Below are 25,888 nucleotides of genomic sequence, written 5' to 3' on the forward strand. Positions count from 1 at the left end.
CCAATTCTGACATTTCTCTCCTACATGTAAAAATCATCATTTTTTTGCTAGAAAATTACATAGAACCCCCAAACATTATATATGTTTTTTTTAGCAAAGACCCTAGAGAATACAATGGCGGTTGTTACAACTTTTTATCTCACACGGTATTTGCGCAGGAATTTTGCGAACGTGTTTTTTTTTTTGGGAAAAAAACAGTTTTGTGTTTTAAAAAAAAAAACAAAACAGTAAAGTTAGCCCAATGTTTTTGCATATTGTGAAAGATGAAGTTACGCCGAGTAAATATATACCCAACATGTCACGCTTCAAAATTGCACACGCTCGTAGAATGGCGCCAATGTTCGGTACTTAAAAATCCCCATAGGCGACGCTTGAAGTTTTTTTACTGGTTACATGTTTTGAGTTACAGAGGTGGTCTGGTGACAAAATGATCGCTCTCGCTCCAACGTTCGCGGCGATACCTCGCATGTATGGTTTGAACACCGTTTTCATATGTGGGCGGGACTTACGTATGCGTTCGCTTCTGCGTGCGAGCACACGGCGACAGCGGCGCTTTAAAATTTTTTTTTTTTTTTTTATTGACAATTATATTTTGTTTTTTTTATTTTGACACTTTTTTGAAAAAAAAAAAAAAAAACATTTTTGATCACTTTTATTCCAATTACAAGGAATGTAAACATCCCTTGTAATAGGAAAACAACATGACAGGCCCACTTAATAGTGAGATATGGGGTCAATAAGACCCCATATCTCACCACTAGGCTGGGAAGCCTGAAATAAAATAAATAAATAAATAAATACGATCACTGCTTCCCAGCCGAAGCGGCGCCGTTTTTTTTTTAAATGGAGAGGCCGGGCGTGACGTCATAACATCGCGCCCGGTCTCCGATGATCATAGAGACTCCGGCGACCATCTGGTCCACCGGAAATCTCTATGATCTACATCCAGCCCCGACGGATCCGCTCTCCGCCTCACCGATCGTAACGGTGAGTCGGAACAAGCACCGCAGTGCGGCGGGAGGGGGGGGGGGGGGGGACGTCCCCTCTCGCCTCCCATAGGTACAATCAAGCGATGGAACGGCCGCTATGATCGTTCCTATGGTGTAGAGATTCGCCGGCTGAAACCGGCAATATCTGAATGATGTCTACAGGCATCATTCAGATATACCCGCCCAAAGCCCAGGACGTCATATGATGTGTGCGGGCGGGAAGTGGTTAATGAATCTTAATGCAAAAAAACAATATATAAACCCAATTTTTTTGTTAAAGCGGGGTTCCCATTAAAAAAAAAACAAAAAACAAAACTAAAAGTCAGCAGCTACAAATACTGCAGCTGCTGACTTTTAAATCGGACACTTACCTGTCCCAAGGTCAAGCGATATGGGGGATCGAAGCCCCGCTTGTCCCCCCCTCCGCTTGGCGGCGCCGGCATTTTAACTGTGGGCGCCCGGCTGTGGCTTCACAGCCGGGCACCCACTGCGCATGCACGAGCCGCGCGCTCTCACTGGCACCGCAATCATCTGGGACTGGTCACGTGTCCCAGATGATTAACAAGAGGGAGGGTGGAGAGGCGATCTCCCTTCCTGCGCCGAGGGAAGTGACGTCAGGAGCCCAGGCACCGAAGGAGGCAGACTACGAGGGACCCCCAAGCAACAAGCATTTAGAGGTGAGTAAAAAAAAAAAAAAAAAAAAATTCTCCAAATGTTTTTTTTTTTATTTTTTTAAGCACTTTACTATTTTTTTTCTTTTTGGGGTGGAACTCATTAAAATATAAGAGATGATGTTACACCAAGTAAATAGATACTCAGCATGTCACACTTTAAAATTGTGCACACTCGTAGAATGCCGCCAAACTACAGTACTTAGAAATCTGCATAGGAGACGCTGTAAAATTTTTACAGGTTACCAATTTAGAGTTACAGAGGAGGTCTAGTCCTAGAATTATTACTTTCACTACAACGTTCACAATACCCCATATGTGTGGTGCGAGCATGAGGGGCCCAGAGCGCATGAAACTTTTTTACACCATTCCTTAAATTTTTTCTTTTGATCACTTTTATTCCTAATCACAAAAGGATGTAAACATTCCTTGTGATCGAAATAAGGCATTACAAGTCCTCTTTATGGAGACATATGGGGTCTATAAGACCCCAGATATCTTCTCTACCCTGGAAAGCATGAGAAAAACAAAAAAACAAAAAAAAAAAAAAACACAGCGATCCCTGCTTTCCAGGGAAAAAATAAATAAATTGGCAGCGTTTACATCTGAAAGAGCCAGAAGTTACGTCATGATGTTGCTTCCAGTCTCCCAGGATCATAGAGATAGCCAGGGCCACAACCAGCTCTGTGGTAACCTGGCGCCACTGCGAGATTAGATGCCGGGCTCTCCGATTACATGAGAGCCCACAGAGGCCCCAGTGGGCGTTGGTAGAAGACGTCCCCTACTGCTGCCTGTAAAAGTAATCTGGATGATGCCTGTTACTTCAAGAATCATCCAGATATCTCTCCTTCAAATCCAGGACATCATACAGGTGGGAAGTAGAACACTTTTTTTTTTAGCCTTGGATGGAGAGGAGGAGAGTTAAAACCTGTCAAAGTTACTTCTTAGTGCTGGAGAGATATTCCTCTCGCCTGCAATCCTCGGTGGTGTCAATTGGGCAGAAGGAGAAATCTCGAAAAGACCAGACATCAGTAAAAACATTGTTTTTAGAAGGGTGGGGGAAGCTAGTACTCCAGCTTAGTATTGAGGTCTGTGTCCCCGTTTATCACTAAACAGAAAATGAATAAAAATAAATAAATAATATCTCCCATACAAGGCCTCAGAACATCAATTAAACCCTTCCACAAACCATCCAAAATTAAGTTTGGGTTGGCGTTACACTTCAACAATTACAAACCTTATTTAACAATTCTTTTAATTCATCCTGAGTTTTTACTATTTTTTTCCAGTGCTCGATCTGTTCATCTTTCACATGTTTCTCTTGAAGTCTAAAATAGAAAAATTTACTATGAAACATAAAGAAAGCTGCCAAACATACATCCCACGTTTACAATTCTACCCCCTCGTCACATATAAAATGTAAAATTATGTTCCATAATATGTACTTAAAAAGGCAGCGACTTGGCTAAAGAATATTGTTATACCCCGACTTACTGTATGACCACCTCCAATGCTTGACCTAGCGAGACAGGTTTGTTATTAAGAACATTGAAGTCTAGCTGATGGCTGAGGTAGGAAGTCGCCTCCAACAAACGGTTAAACTCTTGCTCCACCATCTCATCTTTTTCTTTTGGAACCTGAAAGCAAAGATGACCAGAAAATGAATAAATATTGCTGAAGTATACCTCGATACTCAATGCTGGTCTAAGTTACCACAGAAGAGTCAAGAAAAAATGGCGGATAGGCGATTTACTGTGAAATTAGAAACACAGAACCTTCTCCTGTACATGACTGAATGTTCAAAGACAGCTTCATCTCATGTAACCAGTCCAGAAATATGAACGATTAGAGTAAAACAATGATCACATATGCGTTAAACCAAGCACTTTATAACAACGGAACTTACAGCTTGCCCATTCGCTTCATAAAGGGGGCATTTTTGCTTTATTTTTGCCAGCTCCATGTTTACTTGCTTGCTGATCACAGCCATTGGATTGCCTCCTAAACCAAAATGTACAGGAGACAAAAGGGTAAGAAAGTATCACTTTGGAAGACACGCTGGATACAAACTAGCTCTCTGTGAAATAGGAACAATTAGAAAAAGCCACTTGTCACGGCAGCCTATATTTTAACTGCATCAGCTGCACACTGAATTCAGCAATAACTTAGTAACTACTTATAATAAAAGTAGAAGGCTCGGAGCTGCTCTGTGCAATAACACTGCACAGAGCAGATGATTATACCCCCCCACCCACTTTTTTTCTACCAGTTTTTAATATAATGCTTTAATTTAGTGGAATATAGCTTAGGAACAGTGCAACTGGCCGAGCCAACAATGCAATCAGTTTAAGAGATCTGCCGAGCAAAGAAGAAATATGTGTTTGTACCCATGATATCAAATCGCTGCACTATCACACATAGGCATATCTGCTCCAAAGACCTGATGATGTTTTTTTTTTTTTTTTTTTTTTTAACAGGAATTAAAGCGGGGTTCCACCCAAATTTTGAACAATATCTGTATGTATTCTCTTCCTTGCCTAGATGCTGACATGCCGTTTAAAAAAATTTAAATCGCCGTAATTACCTTTTATTTTTCTATTCTTCTTTGCACTTCCTGGTTCTCCTCCCGTGGGAGTAGGCGTGTTTCTAGCCTCTCCCAGACTCCTGGGAGCTAGTCTCAGGCTTCCCAGGATGTCACTGAGCATGTGCGGGAACAAGCGGTGAATGCTGGGAGCACAGCATTCACCACATCCAGGAAATAAATGCTTGTGGGCTTCAAATGCCCACAATGAAGATGGAAACTGCCTGCAGTGAATAATATAAGTTATTCTTTCCGACAAAATCTGACACAGGCGGACATATTACACACAATATGTGAGTATGTAATGCTGAGAAGAAAAGTTTGTGAATGAACTCAAAAAACGATAGATAGGTGGACCCCCGCTTTAAAAAGTGATCTTCTTAATACCAGGGTATGAAGTTGTATACCATGTGGTGGACATCAACTAAATTATTTCATGCAATTTGTTTATACCCGAGGCATATAACCACTGCACACAGTTTTCATGTTTACAATATTTACAATTAACACCTTAAAGCGGAGTTCCACCCGTTTTTTAGTCTACTGAAAGTCAGCAGCTACAAAAAGTGTAGCTGCTGACTTTTAATAAACAGACACTTACCTGTCCCACGGTCCAGCAATGCGGACACCTGAAGCCTCGCTCCTCTCCCCATCCTCTCCGCGGCATCGTCATAGCAACTGTGGGCACCCGGCCATGACAGCTTGCAGCTTCATGGCCGGGCATTCACTGCACATGCGTGAGTCGTGCTGCGCTCTACTATTTGCCAGGCAATCTTCTGGGACCTGTGACATGTTCCAGAAGATTGCAGGGAGGGAGGGGCAACCTAGGTGGAGAAGAGGAGTCGCCTAGGCGGCCAAGTAACGGAAGCAGGAAGTGGGACAGGAAGTCCCTCTCAAAAGAAGGTACCCCCCCCCCCCCCAAAAGGGGGCGAGGAGTGCTTAAAGTCCCTCTTTTGGGTGGAACTCCGCTTTAAGTAAATTTCTGGAACAACATTATGCAAAACTACCATGTGACACCACAGCAGAATTGTGAAGAGTTCTGTAGAGTGTAGTGACTCAAGGTATCAACCTCAAAAAGAGCTACAACACCATCCTCATGAAATTTGATAGTTTACTTACACTAATTAATTCATCTAATTCATATTATTTAAAAAGGTCTTTAAAATGTTTTTACCATACTGGTTAGCTACTTTTACAATGGCACTTTAAAGTGGGAGAACACCCATGTATAATAAGGCTTACCTACGGGTACAGTAAAATATTTCCTAAATGTGCACCTTGTAGGAGATTTTTACTTTAGATGCAGCCGGTGAAGTCACCGGCGTATGCGCTTTGAAGGAACGGCATACCCGCTCCATTCCTTCAGAGCCATGACCTTAACAGCAATTCCCACGTGCAAGACGTCTTTGCCGGCTCAGCCATTCAGATCGCCAAAGCCTACAACCCCGGAAAAAGAACGGGTGAAGATGGAAGCGCCTTCAGTGGTGACAGCGTGCCACCGGAGAGCTTTGTTTTCAGGTAAGTCTGTCATAATGTGCTAGTAGGCGATGCCTACTAGCACATTATGACTTAAATTGCCCAAGGCCCAAATTTTTTTTTATTTGATGCAGTTTACTCCCACTTTAAAATCATGCAATATTTAAATTGCCTAATGTACGAGTTTATTGGATAAAAACCTTTAGTGAAATTTCAGTTATAAGGAAAATAAATAGCCATCCAAATGAACCCTTGTAGGGATATTCCATTGACTGCAGTGGTAGGAGTATATGTATTTCAAAGTATGCTTTGAAAAGATTAGGTTAGCAGGCAAAAAAGGTGTGCTCTGAAAGCTGAACGCCAGGTAAACCACTAAATACAATGAACTTGTATTTGTCTATCTAATCCCAAGAACCATTTCACAATGGGGCAGTTTTCAGGCGTTTTTGCGCTAAGAATAGCGCCTGTAAAGCTCCTCTCAAGCCACCCCAGTGTGAGAGTCCGAGTGCTTTCACACTGGTGCAGTGCACTTGTAGGACAGGAAAAAAAGTCCTGCAAGCAGCATCTTTGGGGCTGTGCGGGAGCGATGTATATGCCGCCCCTGCCATTGACATCAATGGTCAGCGCTTCTGAAGTGCACTTCGGCAGCGGCGCTTTTTACCCTTTCCTTTAAAAGCGCCCCACTAGTGGCTGAAAAGCGCTGCTATAACAGCAATCAAGTGCCGCTTTACCGCTAACGCCCCCGTGCATGTGAAAGTAGCCTAAGACATCTTTGCCATATAGCACAATCATATCTGGCAAGACGGAAGATCAGATTTTTCTCTGCTGCAGTTCAATAGCACTTACAGATCCTTCCTCTACAATTCTTCCCTGTAAGGGCTGGAGGTGAAGATTTAAATATGGTTTCCGATCTGGATTTTTTAGGTCGTTTTTCTAGTATGTTGGTATTATGTTAATTATTATTTGGTATAATGCTAGAGAAAGTGGTGTATTATTTGCATTTTGGTAGTTTAATGTTCTCTTATTTTTTTAATCTGTTTTATTTATTCTATGTTGTATTTTAATTGTATGGATGGTTTATTAGATTGTAGTTTTAATTTGTTTGATGCGAATGGCTGTTATTCGAAATTTTGTTATGTCTTTGCATTTGTTCTGTTCATTGTTAAGATCTTGTGTTGTCCTTGTTGTGTGTTGCAATAATTTCCCGTTTGGGATTAATAAAGTATTCTGAATCTGAATTTTGAATCTCCCTGTGACTGAACAGTAAACATAAGCAGCAGGCTGATGAGCTTGACTGACTCTGTGCTCTCCTCCCTTCAGAATGCTCCTTGCACTCAAGCACAACTGACTGGCTTTGTGCTGCTGCTTGCTCCACCAGTCTGGGGTCTGCTACACAGTACACACATGCACACATGAATACAGAGCTATGTCAGTTTATCCTTTTTTACTTTTTAAATTATTTACAAGAATCATCATCACAGTACAAACCAAGGGAATACCTGATGCTCAGTTGTCTGTTTATATCTGGAGTTCATCTTGAAAAGTGGTTTGTTACTATACTCTTACCTTTTTTTAAAAAAAAAGGGTTGTCCTAGCCAGATTGAGCTATGCTTTGACATGTTTACATGACATTCCCAACTGCTAAGATTCTGTCAGTGGGCCAAGTATACTATATATAGTATGCATTAATGACGCAGGTAAAAAAAAAAAAAAAAAAAAAAAAAAAAAAAAAAAAAAAAACTTACCAAGTCCTGTGACCACCATTGCACCTAAATCAGCAACATAACTTCCCTTGCGGAATGTGGCAACTCTCCCTCCAACACGGTCCTATGTAACAGAAAGCTATAATGTTACTACTTGCAAAAATGATGTGTAGTACTGACCTGCCAAAGGTCACACCAGCCCTCATCACAACTCTGTAGTGTAACCTAAACCTTAGAACTCATCCTGTCAGCTTGGATGAGCTGTCAAAGTACGGGGACCACACAAATCATAGTCTAGGAAGAATGAAAAGTCTTTAACCACTTCCCTACCAGGCCAATTCTGACATTTCTCTCCTACATGTAAAAGTCGTCATTTTTTTGCTAGAAAATTACATAGAACCCCCAAAACATTATATATGTTTTTTTTTTTTAGAAAAGACCCTATAGAATTCAATGGCGGTTGTTGCAACTTTTTATCTCATACAGTATTTGCGCAGGAATTTTTTGAACGCGTTTTTGGGAAAAAAAACAGTTTTGTGTTTAAAAAAAAAAAAAACAAAAAACAGTAAAAGTTAGCCCAATGTTTTTGCATATTGTGAAAGATGAAATTACGCTGAGTAAACAGATACCTAACATGTCACGCTTCAAAATTGTACACGCTCGTGGAATGGCGCCAATGTTCGGTACTTAAAAATCCCCATAGGCAACGCTTGAAATTTTTTTACTGGTTACATGTTTTGAGTTACAGAGGAGGTCTAGGGACAAAATGATTGCTCTCGCTCCAATGTTCGCGGCGATACCTCACATGTATGGTTTGAACACCGTTTTTATATGTGGGCGGGACTTACGTATGCGTTTGCTTCTGCGTGCGAGCACACGGGGACAGCGGCTTTTTAAAAATTTTTTTTTTTTTTTTGTTAATTATAATTTTCTTTTTTTTTTTATTTTGACACTCTTGAAAAAAATAATAATTTGATCACTTTTATTCTTATTACAAGGAATGTAAACATCCCTTGTAATATTAAGAGGACCTGTCATGTCATATTCCTAGTAAGATATGGGGTCAATAAGACCCCACATCTCACCACTAGGCTGGGAAGCCTGAAATTAAAAAAAAAAAAAAATAAATAAATAAATAAAAAAAAAACGATCACCGCTTCCCAGCCAAAGCGGCGCCGTTTTTTTGAATGGAGAGGCCAGGCGTGACATCATAACATCGCGCCCCGCCTCCGATGATCAGAGAGACTCCGGTGACCATCTGGTCCGCCGAAAATCTCTATGATCTACATCCGGCGCCGGCGGATCCGCTCTCCTCCTCACCGATCGTAACGGTGAGTCGGACCAAGCACCGAAGGGCGGCCGGGGGGGGGGGGGGGAATGATGTCTGTAACTACAGGCATCATTCAGATATACCTGCTCAAAGCCCAGGACGTCATATGATGGTGGGTGGGCGGGAAGTGGTTACTCACAGACTCCCCTGAGGCTCTACCATCATGTTATGTTATTTCAAGTCTTTGACAGAAACCCTCTTCACTCTGCCAGGACCCACGCTGATAGCTCTCCCACTTAGGCTTCTTCGGTTAGCTTTACAATAAGGCCACTTCCACACCTAGCTTATCATAAACATGCATGCATTTATTTTGCACTATACGCATAGGGCACCCCATCGATTTCACGGGCCACCTTACATGCGGTAAAAGTAGCTTATGGAGCTTTTTGCTATGATCTACTGCGTTTTTACGCATGACGTGTGCTTGCCATGTTTAGGGTGTCATGAACAACGAATAGCACTGTAAACTCAATATGTGGGTTTAGAGCATTTTAAAAAGCGCACAAATTTGTGTGTTTTTACAAAATGTGTAGGTGTGAATGGATTGTAACAGTACAGTATGCTAACACTGCAAGTCCTTACTCTTTAGGCTCGGGGTTCACATATGTCCAGCCACAGTTTCAGTGCGTTTTTCAAAAGGAGTCTGGTGCGGTTTCGTTAACTTTTTTTTTTTTTTTTTTTTTTTTATGTAATCTTTATTTTAACATTATATAACATACAAAAGACATAAAACAAAAGCACCATAGAAAAGAATAAAAGCATACAAACAGGTCCACATTAGTGTCATTCATGGTGCTCAATATAATGACTAGAATGGGGGAATGAGGCAAGTAGAGCATCATATCCATACTTTATCTGATGAACGCAATCATGAATGTATCACCTCAAATAACCCATCCCTGCATGAGACTAAGGGCCGGTTTTCACTGGTGCGATGTCCGACATCAGATGTGATTCGCACCGCAATACATTGCAAATCACATGCGATCTCTGTGCGATGCGATTTCAGCCATACACGTAGTATGGTTGAATTTGAATCGCATTCGAACCAAAACTCGCACAGGACCCTTTTTTTGGTCTGCAGCAGAATCTTATTCCTGTCCAAATTTGCAAATCGCACTGCGATATAGGAACGGATTTGGGGGCGTCATTAACTTTTATTATTTGACACTCCCAACAGTTTGCATAGGGCAGTGTGAACTGCCACCAGGAGACATGCGATGCAGGAACACGCAGTAGATTCCCAGGGTTTCCGCATCGCTGCAGTGTGAACCGAGCCTAAAAAGGTAACAGACCCCGTAACGTGGATGAGAAACTAGGGAGGGATAAGGAGAAGAGGGATAAGAGGGAAATAACAAAACAACACTCAATGACATAATCAGATCGGTACCGGGTACATTGGCCAATGACCTGGAGCCACCCCAATCCCATCAGGGAGAGGGGTTGCAATGGGTGAAATCCCCTGAGAGCTCAGTGTGGCCTTGCCAGTGTAGTATATCCAAGTGGCCCATATACTATAGAACTTCTCACAGCGGTCTTTACATGTCGCCATCCACTCCTCCGCAGCCAATATATTATTCACCAAGAGGATCCATTCACCTCGTGTAAGAATTTGTTGTCTCTACCAATATATCAGAATTAACCGTCTGGCCGTATTAAGTAGGTGAGGCAATATGGACTTGCGGTAATGGCTGAGAGGAATGGTGGGGACGTGCAGCAGTGACTCCAACGGGGAGTCGGGAATCCCAATGTCCAGAATAGTCCTGATTTGAGATTGTATACCTTGCCAGTAGGGTTGTATCTTAGGGAACTCCCACCAAATGTGGAGGAATGAGCCCCTGAGGCCACATTCCCTCCAGCAAGTGTCAGGTACAGATAGGAACATCCTAGCAAGCTTAGAGGGAACCCTATACCACCAGGTGAGTGTCTTAAAACTATTTTCCCACATTTTCGTGTCCACCGAACTCGTATGTGTGAGACGTTAGAGATGGTCCAACTGTGTTTAGGTAAAAGACCTGCTGAAGGTCTCTCTCCCACTCCCTTATGTAGATAGGTTTGCCCCTGCTCTCCAACGACTGAGCATCTCATACAATACAGATATAGCATAAGGAATCGTAGAGGTAGACATTCATTCACCTGTTAAGCTGCGATTCAGGTGCAAATTTTTACTTGAAATCACACCTGAACCGGATTGAAAAACATACAGGACTCTTTAAAAATTGACTGTGGCTGGCCCGGACAGATGTGAACCGGCTCCATAGAAAGCCAGTTCAGTTCACTTGTCATGTGAACTGGATGCAGTTCAAAAAGCATCCAATTCACATACATGTGAACCGAGCCTTAAAATTCCAGTACAAATCTAGAGGTCAGCTAATATACAAACTTCTGATTTAAAAAAAGTGATACAGTAACAGGATTAATATACACTGTGTTCAGATTTGTAACGTGCATTCCTTACAGATCTGAACACAGCTGTATGTTAAAACAATGGGCCCATGGTCACAGCTCTGTAACCTGGAACTGTGTTCAGCTTTACAAAAAACAAACACACACACCAAACAAAAGAGTTATCTACATCCACGCAGACTGCATATTGACCATGTTTAATGTACGCATGTAAAAGTTTGTGCCAACAATTACATGCGCACAGCAATTATGGACTGCCTGCTTCCCTTTCTGGCAACTAAGCACCTTATGCAGCAGGTCCTGTATACGTCTTGGCAATAGAGGACGCTAGGGGACAGGAGCTGCCATTTCCATACGGTTGTGAAGGGACACTGATATGGCCATGTTTATGAGCTGTAAATTCACCATGCTGGACCAAACACATGTATTTGAATACAACAGTACAACACTATGCATGACCAATCAAACGTCTGTCAGCCCACAACGAAAGCAGAAAAGGAGTCCCACTGTAGCTTGTGAGGGACACTTTATGCTTGCACAGTAAAGCGAAAGTCCCTATTAAAAGATCCAAGGCAGAGGTAAACTTCTATAGCATTCAGCATAAACAAGATTAAAAATCAGTTTTAGACCTTATTTCTAGTGTAAAGAATTATACTTCACATGCAAAAAATATTTACTACTTACCCTTGACTCTAAAACAGTAACATCCATGCCAAAACTTTGCAACTGGCGAGCTGCAGCCAATCCAGACACTCCGGAGCCAATGATGATGACTTTCCCTGTTTTCTTGACTAATGGTTATAAGAAAACAGCAGTCAAACATCACAAATATAGTTGGTATTACAAGAAGCAATGTCGCATTATCAAGAACTTTTAAGAACTTGGCTCAGACTGGATACACACTGTTCTATGTACGATGCAGCGTGTGTGCTAACAGGCGTCAATGGGCCTGTATAGTTGCCCTTTTACACTAAACTGCAGCACATACTGCAGATGTCAACCAGCCCCTTGGGAAAGCATGGGATTTCTAATCTACATGCATTTTTATACAGCAAAATGCAAGTGGTTTCTTGTAATAAAACAGACCAGTGTGAATATGTCCCAAGTTTGACAAGGAGCACTTGAGAGCTATAATGCTTTTAAACACTTGTCTACTTGCTCCGGCAATGTGCAATTGGGTACTAAACCACCCGAAAAATGTACCTGTACCCATCAGCTATAAAACATTACGTTGACAACATGGTGTACAGAGTAATTTCTTCTGGCAAACCATACTTGCGTTTCATTCTAGTGTGAGCAGGCCAGGGTGGGAATACAAAATTACAAGAGTCTGGCATTATTGCACTCCTGATCCACTGATTACAGGTGCAATGCTTTCCAAGCTGCTTTGCAGGGGGAAAAAAAAAATTGAGTATTTTTTTCCCTGCAAAAGATATGTGCATTTATTATTTTTTCCCCAAAGGTAAACTTATCCTTTAAAGCAAATGTACCGTGTACTTTCAGTTAGCAAACATGCTCTCCATATATTTAGTTTTTTTGTAAAGTGACAATCACAGGCTTGCTCTTCTATTCTGTAATTATTGTATTAAATGTAAAAAAGTGTATAAGTTAGCCGCTAAAGGGAGACCAGATTTACCGATACCATCAATAGACCTCCCCGCTAAGATATCAGCTGAATGGGAGGGCATTGTTTTTGTCGAGTCAGTCACCTCGGATTTGCATTGTGAGAGGTAGCAGTAATGCAGGATGCAATGCCCATTTAATGCACAGCTGCCCTGACTAAACAAATCATTACGCACCATTAAAAACAGACTGACAAAAATTACAAAAAAAAGATTACTTTAAAAAGGATAAGTTCACCTCCTTTTTTTTTTTAATTTCCTGCAAAAAAATTAAGTGCATTCATTCTTTTTTTTTTTTTACTAGGAGTCTGCAGATCATGGGTGCAATGCAGGACTTCTGCAGATATGCTGTGTAAGCTGTCTGCTAGTACTGGCAGGCAGTTACACAATGACAGAAAAAGACTCAATGAATTACCTAGAGTGCTCAACAGCACCCTGTTAGTCCATTGAGAACTACAAGCCAACAGCCGCAAATGGTAATTTTCACATTCACAGAAATGATGCGGCCGGGTGGGCAGAGCCCCACATGGCCAAGTTTTTTCTAAATTGTGACAGCAAGAAGGGGGAGAAGATCCCCCGCTTGCTGTCAAAACAGAGGATCAGGGGCTGCTGCATCTGTAACAGGTTATACCCTGAATACGGATGCAACATGTAACAAAAAGGTGAACTTATCCTTTATCTAAAAAAAATTAATAATAAAAATAAATAACCTTTCCTTGTTAATGTAAATGGTTAATGCATTTTGATATTAAAATAAAATGGCAATAACATTAGGGAGCTTGGGGTCTCTTTACAAATATATTTATTCTACAAGCTCTTTTATAGACCTTTAAAAGGGATATTAACCACTTCCGGACCACCTACTGCATATATACTGACTCTATTAATTTTTTTATTTTAGGGGGAAAAAAAAATTAAGAGGTTTGCATACTTACCTGCTCTGTGCAAGGATATTGCACAGAAAAGGCTGTTCTGGAGTCCCCCACAAGCACTGTCCACTACTCCTCTTCTCCTAGTGCCCCTAAAGCAAGCCCTGTGCTATGGGGGCACTCTTCCAAGCCAGGCTGTATGCATCCATAGACGCACATAGCGCGACTCAGCCACGCTCTCTGCTCCCTTCCTCCTAACTTACAGCAACAGGAGCCAACGGCTCCCGCTGTTCTCAATAAAGTCGGTGAAAAGAGAAATTGGGGCGAGAAAACCTGCGGCCAAACACAGTGCTGGACTCTACAGCATTCAGGTAGCATAAATTAGATTGTAAACATACCATGGCGACTGTGGTGTTCTGAAAAAAGAGCTCATTAACATTTTCCTATTGCCAAATACAGAGACATAAGAAATGGAAAGACAAAATGAGAGTAAGTCTGACGACTGATCATTTTGACTACTTACCAGGCAAAGGTTTCAGTCTTTTGTAAATACCAAAGTTGATTAATCCATGCCTTTCCAGATAGCAGTGTATTCTGTGAACCAGCACAGAGTCACCTAAATAATAACACAACCTTGTTAGCAGTCTATTGCAAACATGTGCACTGCCATTTCCAAAATGGGTGAAATGCAACTTACTATTATAAGGAGCTTCCAGCTGTTGAAGGGTTGCCTCAAACGTTAGCTGAACTTTTGGATTGTCTAACCACAACTGCAACTTTAATGAAAGAGAAGACAAATGGAATGGAAGTGAGAAATAAGTCCACTTCTGCATTTACAGTGAGGAAAAAAAGTATTTGATCCCCTGCTGATTTTGAACGTTTGCCCACTGACAAAGAAATGTCTATAATTTCAATGGTAGGTTTATTTCAACAGCGAGAGGCAAAACAACAACAAAAATATCCAGAAAAATGCATTTCAAAAAAGTTATAAATTAATTTGCATTTTAATGAGTGAAATAAATCGATCAATCAGCAAGATTTCTGGCTCCCAGGTGTCTTCTATACAGGTAACAAGCTGAGATTAGGAGCACTCTTAAAAGGCAGTGCTCCTAATCTCAGCTTGTTACCGGTATTAAAAAAAAAAAAAAAAAAAGACACCTGTCCACAGAAGCAATCATTCAGATTCCAATCTCTCCACCATGGCCAAGACCAAAGAGCTGTCCAAGGATGTCAGGGACAAGACTGTAGGACATAAACAAGGCTGGAATGGGTTACAAGACTATCGCCAACAAGTAGCTTGGTGAGAGGGTGACAATAGTTGGTGCGATTACTTGCAAATGGAAGAAACAAAATAACTGTTAATCTCCCTCGGTCTGGGGCTTCATTCAGGATCTCACCTCGTGGAGTTTCAATCATGAGAATGGTGAGGATCAACCTAGAACTAAACGGGAGAATCTTGTCAATGATCTCAAGGCAGCTGAAACCATAGTCACCAAGAAAACAATTGGTAACACACTACGCCGCGAAGGACTGAAATCTTGCAGCGCCCGCAAGTTCCCCCTGCTCAAGAAAGCACATGTACAGGCCCATCTGAAGTGTACTAACGAACATCTGAATGATTCAGAGAACTGGGTGAAAGTGTTGTGGTCAAAATCGAGCTCTTTGGTATCAAGTTAACTCGCCGTGTTTGGAGGAAGAGGAATGCTGCCTATGACCCCCAAGAACACCATCCCCACCGTCAAACGTGGAGGTGGAAACATTATGCTTTAGGGATTTTTTTCTGCCAAGGGGACAGAACAACTTCACCGCATCAAAAGGATTATGGACGGGGCCATGTACCGTCAAATCTTAGGTAAGAACCTCCTTCCCTCAGCCAACTACAAGAAACGTCTGACCTCTAATTGCCAACAAGGGTTTTGCCACCAAGTACTAAATCATGTTTTGCAAAGGGGTCAAATACTTATTTCACTCATTAAAATGCAAATCAATTTATAACTTTTTTGTACTACGTTTTTCTGGATTTGTTTGTTGTTATTCTGTCTCTCGCTGTTAGAATAAACCTACCATTAAAATTCTAGACTGGTAACTTCTTTGTCAGTGGGCAAACGTACAAAATCAGCAGGGGATCAAATACTTTTTTTCCCCTCACTGTATTACAATTAAAAAAAAAAAAAAAACCCTTACAGCATATACAGATGAAAACTTTTGTTCCACTTACTGTGCGATTCCGGATGTAAAGGAAGACCTTTTGAGTTGGTTGTGGGCCGCTGATGATATCTGGGAAGCATGCAGCCTCTTGAGATGTCATCCTGTCATGTGGAAGTCTGCTCTGAAAAGCTGCACCCTCTACACCTGAATATACTAAATGAGTTTAGTCTGCATAAAGCAAATCTGTCAAAACCCGTGGGAAAGCATGTTTATCAGTACACACACATTTAGACCCGGTTCACACATATGCAGTTTGCTTTTGATCCGTTTCTGCAGTGCTTTTTGCACTGCGTTATTCACATGTTTTTTGATGTTTTGCATTTTTTATGCTTTTTTTTTTTTTTTTTGGCCAATTTGTTGTTGGGCAGATTAAAAACACACAAAACGCAAATTATGGCAAAAACGCATTACATGCTTTTCTACAGCTACTCCATTAAAGTCTATTAAACCAAAAATTGAACAGTTTTGCATTTAAAAAGGTCCCTGGCCCTTTCCAAAAATGCAGAGGCTGAAAAAAGCATAGGTGCGAACGTGTCGCATAGGAAGCCATGTTAAATGGACTGTAATGCGTTTCTGCAAAAGGCACTAAAAACACATAGGTGTGAACCAGGCCTTAGAGTTATTTATTCAGTAGTTATGTAAAAATGATTATATACAGATTGAGTAAAAAGTCACTTTATTAAATCAGCCAAAAGAAAGCAAACTGAAAATGTGCTTCACTTTATATACCCAATCATGTGCAGATAAAATAAACAGGAAGCTGCTTTTCAAGTGACTGGACTGAAGTGAATAGTCCCCTAATTTATTCAGTGAAGATTTTCAACTTCTTAAGGCTGGTTTTACATGGGCGTTCTCCATAAGGCGCATCCACCTGCTCAGCAGGGGATCTACCCACTGAGCAGCCGGATGACAGGTCCATGTCCACTCCGCTATGCAGAGCAGACACGGACACTGCCTCTGCTGTTCTCAATGGGGCTGTCGGATGGAATCAAACAGGCAATCCATTTCCATCTGACTGTCATCTGATCAGATCCGCTGTGTTTAGCAGACAGGATCGGATGTCAGCGAACACAAGTCTGCTGACATCTGCTGCTCCACAGAGAGCTATGGATGGTCTGATCAGGTCCGCCTGATCAGACCATCCATATCAGGTCCGCCCACAGGCCATGCTGCTTTGCCTTGCAGTGATGGCATTGTAAACTGGAGCACCGCCTTGTCAAAATCAAGCATTTCCCAGTTCAATGGAAGACACCCCAATGCCTCGTGAATGCCTCCCAACCACTGCTACACCACCCTCTGAAAAGGGATCAGAGAATCACTTTTTAGAGGGCAGTAAGCAATGCTGCCTGTCTGAAAGAAGCCTTAGTAATTCATTCTCTAATAGAGCAGCAACAAAAAAGGGCGTAGTGCAATGTGTATGAGTAAGCCGACTTATCAGAAGGCACAGTAAAGCACAACTACTGTGTAGTTCTGCAATGCTGGATGCAGATTCAGAAAAATCCAAAAGAAAAAAAAATATGGCTGCCCTAAGTACATATTATATTATATATACAAACTATATACAGAAACAAGGTTCTTAAAACCATCAAAAACAACCTGATAAGATTTTAAAAAGGAGAAGTACAGCCAAAGCTCATTTGGCTGTACTTATCCTGTGGATCACAGGAGTGCAGTTCTTTCTGCACTCCTGTGACCCATTTTCAGCAAGTCCACTGTTGGCTGATGTCACAGAGCCGATCCAGGCTCAAGCAACATCACGACAATGAAGTTGGGATCTGCCCACAGCCCTGGACTGGCACCCGGCTCAGCCTCTCAACGAGCCGCTGAAAGCCTGAGCCGGCCACTCCCACCCCCTCCACAGCCCAGAGCTCCAGGGAGTGAAGAGGGGGTGGAGCAGAGAGCTGTGACTGACAGTCGGCAGTTCCCTGCTCAGGGACCCCTGAGAAGCAAGTGATCGGTGGTGTTTGATCGCTCAGTTCTCTGTGTTAGAGTAGGAGACCAATGCTGCATCCACCTAGGCAAGTATGATTCTACAATAAACAAAAGTCCATACTTCTCTTTCAAAATTAAGCTGATCCCTAAATACATATTTCTAAAAAAAACAACAAAGATTACACATTTACGTTAACCTCTTCACGCCCACTGCCTCCAGGCCCTTTAAGAGTTCTAAAAGCCAGGGGGCGGACATTCGGATCATGCGACTGCTACGATTGGCTGTCACATGATCAGAAAGCTCCCGATCGCAAGTATGCATCAGGGGTTTTCTAGTACTTGCTGGCTACCGTGCTGGGAGCGTGTAGAAAGCACGCATATATGTGTGCGGCCGGCGTCAAAGGGTTAAATAATGTCCCATCAGAAATCTGACATTTCTGTAACGTTAAAAGAATGGACCATGAACATTACTAATATGGTTTTTATGACAATATGTCTGCAAAAAACAACATGTAGCTTTACAGAACAACTCTATCATGATCCCCATGTATGAGGAGTCTATGTAAGGGGGAAACATGTTCAATCTTGCTTTCATCTTCTAATTTGGCCTAGATGGGGGGGAGGGGGGGGGGGGGGGGGGGGAGGGTGTGAAGCTGATTCCATGGAGAAAAAAAATGTAGCTAGGTCTTCAGGAAGATTAAGCATATACTGTATGGTCTCAAGTAGCATCCCATAATACAACTAATAGTGCAGGAACCTTTTTCAAATTGGTGCCAGTCAGAGTTGCCCGATTAGAATGGTTTCATAGACACAAATAGGGTGCGACTTGTTGTGTGATTTGGCACTATCAAATCACATGACAAGTCACACCGGTGTGAACAGAGACTTATTTTTAAAGGGTTTATAACCCTAAATTATGGTGGCCACACACACACACACACAACGAACACGAGAGGGGCACGGAGCCACTGACAATCACTGCTGTCGAGGAGTAGAAGTGGCTTTTGTTCTATGTCTCTCTTGTGCTGGGAACAGCTGCACATAGTGTTGTAGTACAGAGCGGGAGTGCGCACATTGCTGGGCCTCACACGACTCCAACGCTCTCGGGTGTACAGAAACAAAAAAAAAAAAACAAAAAAAAAAAAAAAAAAAAAAAAAAAGCAGAACATAGCAGCCCAAAAGACAACTGAAAATGAAAACACTGAAGGGGAAAATAAAAGCACTTGTTATTTTTTTTCTTGTTTAGGAAATAAAGTTGACTTTTATACCACTTTAACCCGTTATATAGTAGACATTCTGATAAACAGTAAAGGGTATTTGTCACTAAGAAGAAATAAAATACAGTTAAGGATTACCTGAGGGCTCTTCGGGCTCACTTTCAGGCTCTTCCTCTGGAGGAGCTTGGGGAGGAGGTGGGGGGACCTTTTTCTCCCTCTCAGCCTTTGCATTCCTCTCCTCTTCTGAATAATACTCATCTTCTGAGAGATTGGCAAGACTCTCGTCCATCTCTCTGTACTCGACCTGCAAAAATGATGCATCAAACTGTAATACTGTCATTTAATGAAATGGCATTCCTTTTTCTTCTGTGACTAGTCCCAGTTATCAGCAGCCAGACGCCAGGACTAGGAGCCAAATGGATCCATGCTCTCAAAAAGGTACAATGAGGTAAATGTAAGAAAAAAACCACTAACAAAAAAAAAAAAAAAAAAAAAAAAAAAAAAAAAAAAAAAAAAAACCCACACACACACACACACACAACATACCGACATAACCTTTGTAAAACTGCCAAACCATTTTGACGTTTAATGTTGATATAAAACCACCCTTCAGTCCAATCTGCAATTGCAAAATTGTCAAATGTCATTTCTGACAGCATTCTTTACACCAACACCACAATAAATCTAACTACTGCCTCGGTTTGGTTCAGGGCTATTTTTTTTTTTTTTTCCCAAAAGTCTGAGATACAAGTCAAGTTTTAGGCACAACCTACAATAAAAAGGTAGGTGTACACACACACACACACACAAACACACACACACAAACACACACACACACACACACACACACAGTACTTCTAAAGGGATGCAGATACTGCAGCTTTTTACATTACAACACTGATTGTGCTAAGGTGGTTATAATTTATTATACTAAGTATTATGATTATGCATTTCCCTTTAGAAGGACTCTCCCATTCCGAATCAATGTGAGAAAGGACAACAAACAAACAAAAAAAAAAAAAAAAACTAGGGGAGGTGCATCAAATGGAATTTTTGGTACTAAAACTTCAGGATGCACTTGGCTGAAACCAAGAATGACAGTAAAATAAAAAAAAATTAAAAAAAAGGAAAAATGTATATTTCAACTTTTTAATTAATATGAATTTAAATGATTATGACTTTTTGGCAACTTTAGTTCAAGAAAAATGCATCCCTTTAAATTCTATGTATGTCTTCACACTGGTCCGTTGTGTAAAAAAATCTTGCTGCATTTGCTGGCCAGTTAAAAAAATAAATAATAATAGAAAAAAAAAAAAAAAAAGAAAACACACCAAAAACGCACCTCCCTGTTGAAATGCATTGAAAACGCATCCATTCGTTCTGACACACAGAGACTGGCCAGTGCTCAGCAAGCAGGCGGGTATATTTTATTGCAGAAGAGACACTGCATGTCTCTCCTGCAATAAAATCCTACCTGCTTACTGTTTGTTCCACTTTAAAAAATGGTAAACAGTACCTTGCATTCAACAATGCAAAGCACGGTCGCTACACATCAGACACTAGCACGCATGCCAAAATAAAGATTGTTTTAGTATGCAGGCTGGTGTGAACAAGCCCTTAGAAAGATTAACCCATTGGGCCCCTTGCACAGGGGGCCATCCAGCTGCAGTGCATACCAGCTTCCTTGGAGGGAGAGGTACAGTGTTCAGCTCCGCTGCATGCAGTCTGTCAGTCTATGGCAGGCTGCAGCTGGATGAGGCTGAGCGCTGTATAGAGAGGTACCAGCATTTAGGGACCTGTCCATTCAGGTGACGAAGGTCTGAAATGGAAAAAAAAAAAAAAGAAAGGAAGAAGAATTAAAGCTGAACTCTGGCCACAATATTATTTGGACATGTGCACTGTAAAAATCAAATTAACACTGATGAAGTGTGTGCTGCACATCGGCTGCAGCGTTCTTCTAAGGCTCTATTCACACGAGCAGCCCGATTGGGTCCGCCTGTCTGTTTTTCAGGCAGCGGACCAGATCAGATCCTCCATCCTACTGTGTGGAGCGGTGGATGTAAACGGACTTGATTCTGTTTACACCCGCCTACCATCAATTTAGCAGAAATATAGAGGACCGGATCCCCTTCATCTGGCCAGACTGGATCAAAGGGCAGTCAGGTGAACACAGACAGGCAGTCCATTTACATCCAACTGCCCATAGAGCAGAGCGGGCTGTGTCCGTGTCCACTGAGCATAAACGGAGCAGACATGGACCTGTCATCCACCTGCTCAGCTCAGCAGGGGATCAGCGGACAGACCCCAGCTGAGGAAAACAGATCCAGCCCATGTGAAAAAGGGCCTAAAACTTTTAGGTTTACCCCAACATTATAGTAAGCAATGAATGTCTGGCAGAGACTTGTGGTTCCAGAACAGATATTGCAGAAGCAACAGAAGAACGCTCATTCGGCACCAATTTTTATATATTTTTTCAGAGAATGCAAAGGTCTCTGTGACTGGAGGAGGGGGATCACTCTTCATAACATTATGGAGTATATGCAAATTAAAACCAGGAGAAACAAAATTGTGGTCTGATGAAACAAAGATTGAACTCTTTGGCCTGAATGGTAATGTCTGGAGGAAACCAGGAACTGCTCATCACCTGGCCAATATCATCCCTACAGTGAAGCATGGTGGCGGCGGGATCATGCTGTGGAGATGTTTTTCAGAGGCAGGAACTGGGAGACTAGTCAGGATCGAGGGAAAGATGAATGCAGCAATGTACAGAGACATTGATGAAAACCTGTTCCAGAGCGCTCTGGACCTCAGACTGGGATGAAGGTTCATCTTCCAACAGGACAATGACCCTAAGCACTCAGACAAGATAACAAAGAAGTGGCCCAGACTTGAACCCGATTGAACATCTCTGGAAAGATCTGAAAACGTCTGTGCACCGACATTCCCCATCCAACCTGATGGAGCTTGAGAGGTTCTGCAAAGAAGAAATAGGAGAAACTTCCCAAAAATGTGAGTGCCAAGCTTGTAACATCATACTCAAAAAGACTTGAGGCTGTAATTGGTGCCAAAGGTGCTTCAACAAAGTATTGAGCAAAGGCTGTGAATACTTATGTACATGTGATTTTTTTGTTTGTTTATTTTTAATGAATTTGCAAAGATTTCAAACAAACTTCTTTCACGCTGTCATTATCGGGTATTGTTTATAGAAAATAATAAAATTGTATCCATTTTAGAATAAGGCTGTAACGTAACAAAAAGGGGAAAAAAGTGAGGTGCTGTGATATTTTCCGGATGCACTGTACAGCCATGGCCAAAAGTTTTGAGAATGACACAAATAATCATTTTCAAAGTCTGCTGCCTCAGTTTTTATGGTGACAATTTGCATATACTCCAGAAAGACATGAAGACTGATCAGATGAATTGCAACTAATCCCAAAAAAACATTTCCACTGCATTTGTGAAGACGACTTCAGGGCGCCCAAGAAAGTCCAGCAAGCGCCAGGAACACCTCCTATAGTTTATTCAGCCGCGGGATCGGGGCACCACCAGTGCAGAGCTTGCTTAGGGATGGCAGCAGTCAGGTGTAAGCGCATCTGCATACACAGTGAGGAGAAGTCCTTTGGAGGCTGGCCTGGTGTCAAGAAAGGCAGCAAAGAAGCCACTTCTCTCCAGGAAAAACAGAGACAGACTGATATTCTGCAAAAATTACAGGATCTGGACTGCCGAGGACTAGGGTAAAGTCATTTTCTCTGACGAATCCCCTTTCTGATTATCTGGGGCATCCAGAAAAAAAAAAACTTTGTCCGGAGAAGAAAAGGTAAGCGCTACCATCAGTCATGGGTCATGCCAACAGTAAAGCATCCTGAGACCATATGTGGGATTGCTTCTCAGCCAAGGGAGTGGGCTCACTCACAATATTGCCTAAGAACACAGTCATGAATAAAGAATGGTACAAAAACATCCTCCGAGAGCAACTTCTCCAAACCATCCAAGAACCGTTTAATGACGAACCATGCCTTTTCCAGCATGATGGAGCACCTTGTCATAAGGCAAATATGATAACTAAGTGGCTTGGGGAACAAAATAGCAACATTTTTGGGTCCATGGCCAGGAAACTCCCCAGACCTTAATCCCATTGTTGTCAGTCCTCAAGAGGCTGGTGAACAATAAAAAAAAAAAAAAAAACCCCACAAATTCTGACAAGCTCCAAGCACTGATTACGTAAGAATGGCCTGCCATCAGACGGAATGTGGCCCAGAAGTTGATTGACGGTATGCCAGGGTGAATTGCAGAGGTCTTGCAAAAAGAAGAAGGATCAACACTGCAAATATTGACTCTTTGCATAAACTTCATGTAATTGTCAATTAAAGCCTTTGACACTTATGAAATGCTTGTAATTATACTTTAGTATACTATAGGAGTTTCTGGCAAAAGCCATCTCAAAACATTGAAGCAGCAGACTTTGTGAAAAGTAATATATGTGTGTCAATGTCAACATTTTTGGCCACAGCTGTACATCAGGGGAATGTTCATGCGGAGTCACCCAGTCAGCACCTCCACCTGAGCAGTCATTGACATCATCCCTCTAGTACACAGATGTAGCACTGACAATGTTACAGGAAAAGAAAGGTTTTCAACCCTTCCTTATATCATGCATGACAAATATTCAAATAACTGACTTTTACCCCACTAGAGGTCGATTTAGGATTTCCCTTCAAATTTTGTAAGCACTCATATTCTAACATCAGCACAAGGAAAGCTACTTATTACAGTATGAATGGAAAAGGAAATCCTTAGCACAGGATGTTTCAAACAGTAAACAAGGTAGCATAGAGAAGTTATAGTTACATCCTTCAAGTCTCTTGTGGAACTAAATACAGTGGCACACTCTTAACCCAACTATCAGGGCATGAAATGGCTAGTGTCATAACTGATCACATGTGCAGCACCATGGCAGTTGAAGATTAAACAGAAGCCAAGATGGCAGCTTCCTTGGCTGAAAATGATAGAAGGGTTTAGTTCCGCTTTAACCATTTCCGGACCACCCATGTACTGTGGCAGGGCGGCCAGGCTGCGTGGAACTACGTACCTGTACGTTGTTTCATGCATGAGATACTGTGGGCGCACACACGGGTCTGGCGGGCTCGATGTCCACCGGCCACCCACAATTGCTCCACAGAAAGGCAGAACAGGGATCTGCCTACGTAAACAAGGCAGATCCCTGTTCTGAAAGAGGACAACACAGAGATCAGCTGTTCCTAGTAATCAGGAACAGCAATCCCTGTGTTGTCTCAGTGAGTCCATCCCCACACAGTTCAAACACACACAGAGGGAACACAGTTAACCCTTTGATTGCCCCTAGTGTTAACCCCTTCCCTGCCAGTGTCATTTATACATTGATCACTGCATTGGTGTCACTGGTCATCAGAAAGTGTCACTTAGGCCTCATGTACACTGCTGCTGGTAAACGGACGTTTAGGAGCAGTTGGGTGTTTTTTTTTTTTCAGCAGCCCCTGAACTCTCCTCTACAGTGAGGGAAAAAAGTATTTGATCCCCTGCTGATTTTGTACGTTTGCCCACTGGACAAAGAAATGATCAGTCTATAATTTTAATGGTAGGTTTATTTTAACAGTGAGAGACAGAATAACAAAAATATCCAGTAAAATGCAATTGAAAAAAGTTAAACCGATTTGCATTTAATTGATAGAAATAAGTATTTGACCCCTTCGCAAAACACAACTTGGTGGCAAAACCCTTGTTGGCAATCAGAGGTCAGACGTTTCTTGTAGTTGGCCACCAGGTTTGCACACCTCAGGAGAGATTTTGTCCCGTTTGCAGATCCTCTCCAAGTCAATAAAGGTTTTGAGGCTGACGTTTGGTAACTCAAACCTTCGGCTCCCTCCACATATTTTCTATGGGATTAAAGTCTGGAGACTGGCTAGGCTACTCCAGGACCTTAAATGTGCTTCTTCTTGAGCCACTCCTTTGCTGCCTTGTTGTGTTTTGTGTCATGATCATGCTGGAATACCCATCCAAGACCCATTTGCAATGCCCTGGCTGAGGGAAGGAAGTTTTCACCTAAGATTTGATGGTACATGGCCCAGTATATCACCCCTTTGATGTGGTGAAGTTGTTCTGTCCCCTTAGCAGAAAAACACCCCAAAGCATAATGTTTTCACTTCCATGTTTGTCAGTGAGTCATAGGCAGCATTCCTCCTCCTCCAAACACGACGAGTTGAGGCCAAAGAGCTTGATTTCGGTCTCATCTGACCACAACACTTTCACCCAGTTCTCCTCTGAATCATTCAGATTTTCATTAGTAAACTTCAGACGGGTCTGTACATGTGCTTTCTTGAGCAGGGGGAACTTGCAGGCGCTGCAGGATTTCAGTACTTCACGTGTAGTGTGTTACCAATTGTTTTCTTGGTGACTATGGTCCCAGCTGCCTTGAGATCATTGACAAGATTCTCCCGTGTAGTTCTAGGCTGATTTCTCACCGTTCTCATGATCATTGAAACTCCACGAGGTGAGATGTTCCATGGAGCCCCAGACCGAGGGAGATTGACCATTTATTTTGTGTTTCTTCCATTTGCGAATAATTGCACCTACTGTTATCACCCTCTCATCAAGCTGCTTGGCGATGGTCTTGTAACCCATTCCAGCCTTGGATCTTGTCCCTGGCATCCTTGGACAGCTCTTTGGTCTTGGCCATGGTGGAGAGATTGGAATCTGATTGATTGACACCTGGGAGCAAGAAACCTTGCTGATTGATAGGGAATCAAATACTTATTTCACTCATTAACCGTGTCTGGACCAGCCGCCACAGTTATTCGGCTCTTTAAGACACGTGCGCACCCGAAGTGTGTCCCCAGAGCCTATGCGAG

At 42.1% G+C, this 25,888-nt stretch overlaps 1 protein-coding gene across 4 annotated transcripts in view; it reads right to left on the reverse strand.

Moving 5' to 3' along the window:
- KDM1A (lysine demethylase 1A) overlaps window positions 1-25,888 on the reverse strand; it is a 48,892-nt gene that overhangs the window by 14,649 nt on the left and 8,355 nt on the right. For 2 of the 4 annotated variants that reach the window (XM_073615448.1, XM_073615450.1), the window contains exons 2-10: window positions 19,143-19,308; window positions 15,866-15,999; window positions 14,345-14,423; window positions 14,171-14,263; window positions 11,841-11,947; window positions 7,463-7,544; window positions 3,567-3,661; window positions 3,155-3,297; window positions 2,898-2,988 (exon numbers count right to left, since the gene is read on the reverse strand). In XM_073615448.1, the coding sequence (XP_073471549.1) occupies window positions 2,898-2,988; window positions 3,155-3,297; window positions 3,567-3,661; window positions 7,463-7,544; window positions 11,841-11,947; window positions 14,171-14,263; window positions 14,345-14,423; window positions 15,866-15,999; window positions 19,143-19,308 (990 nt within the window). Of the gene's footprint in view, window positions 1-2,897; window positions 2,989-3,154; window positions 3,298-3,566; window positions 3,662-7,462; window positions 7,545-11,840; window positions 11,948-14,170; window positions 14,264-14,344; window positions 14,424-15,865; window positions 16,009-19,142; window positions 19,309-25,888 lie in introns of all 4 variants that reach the window. The other 2 variants (XM_073615447.1, XM_073615449.1) reach the window with 1 other exon arrangement.

The sequence above is a fragment of the Aquarana catesbeiana genome, linkage group LG02 (genome assembly GCF_042186555.1).
Source record: "Aquarana catesbeiana isolate 2022-GZ linkage group LG02, ASM4218655v1, whole genome shotgun sequence".
Lineage (NCBI taxonomy): Eukaryota > Metazoa > Chordata > Amphibia > Anura > Ranidae > Aquarana > Aquarana catesbeiana.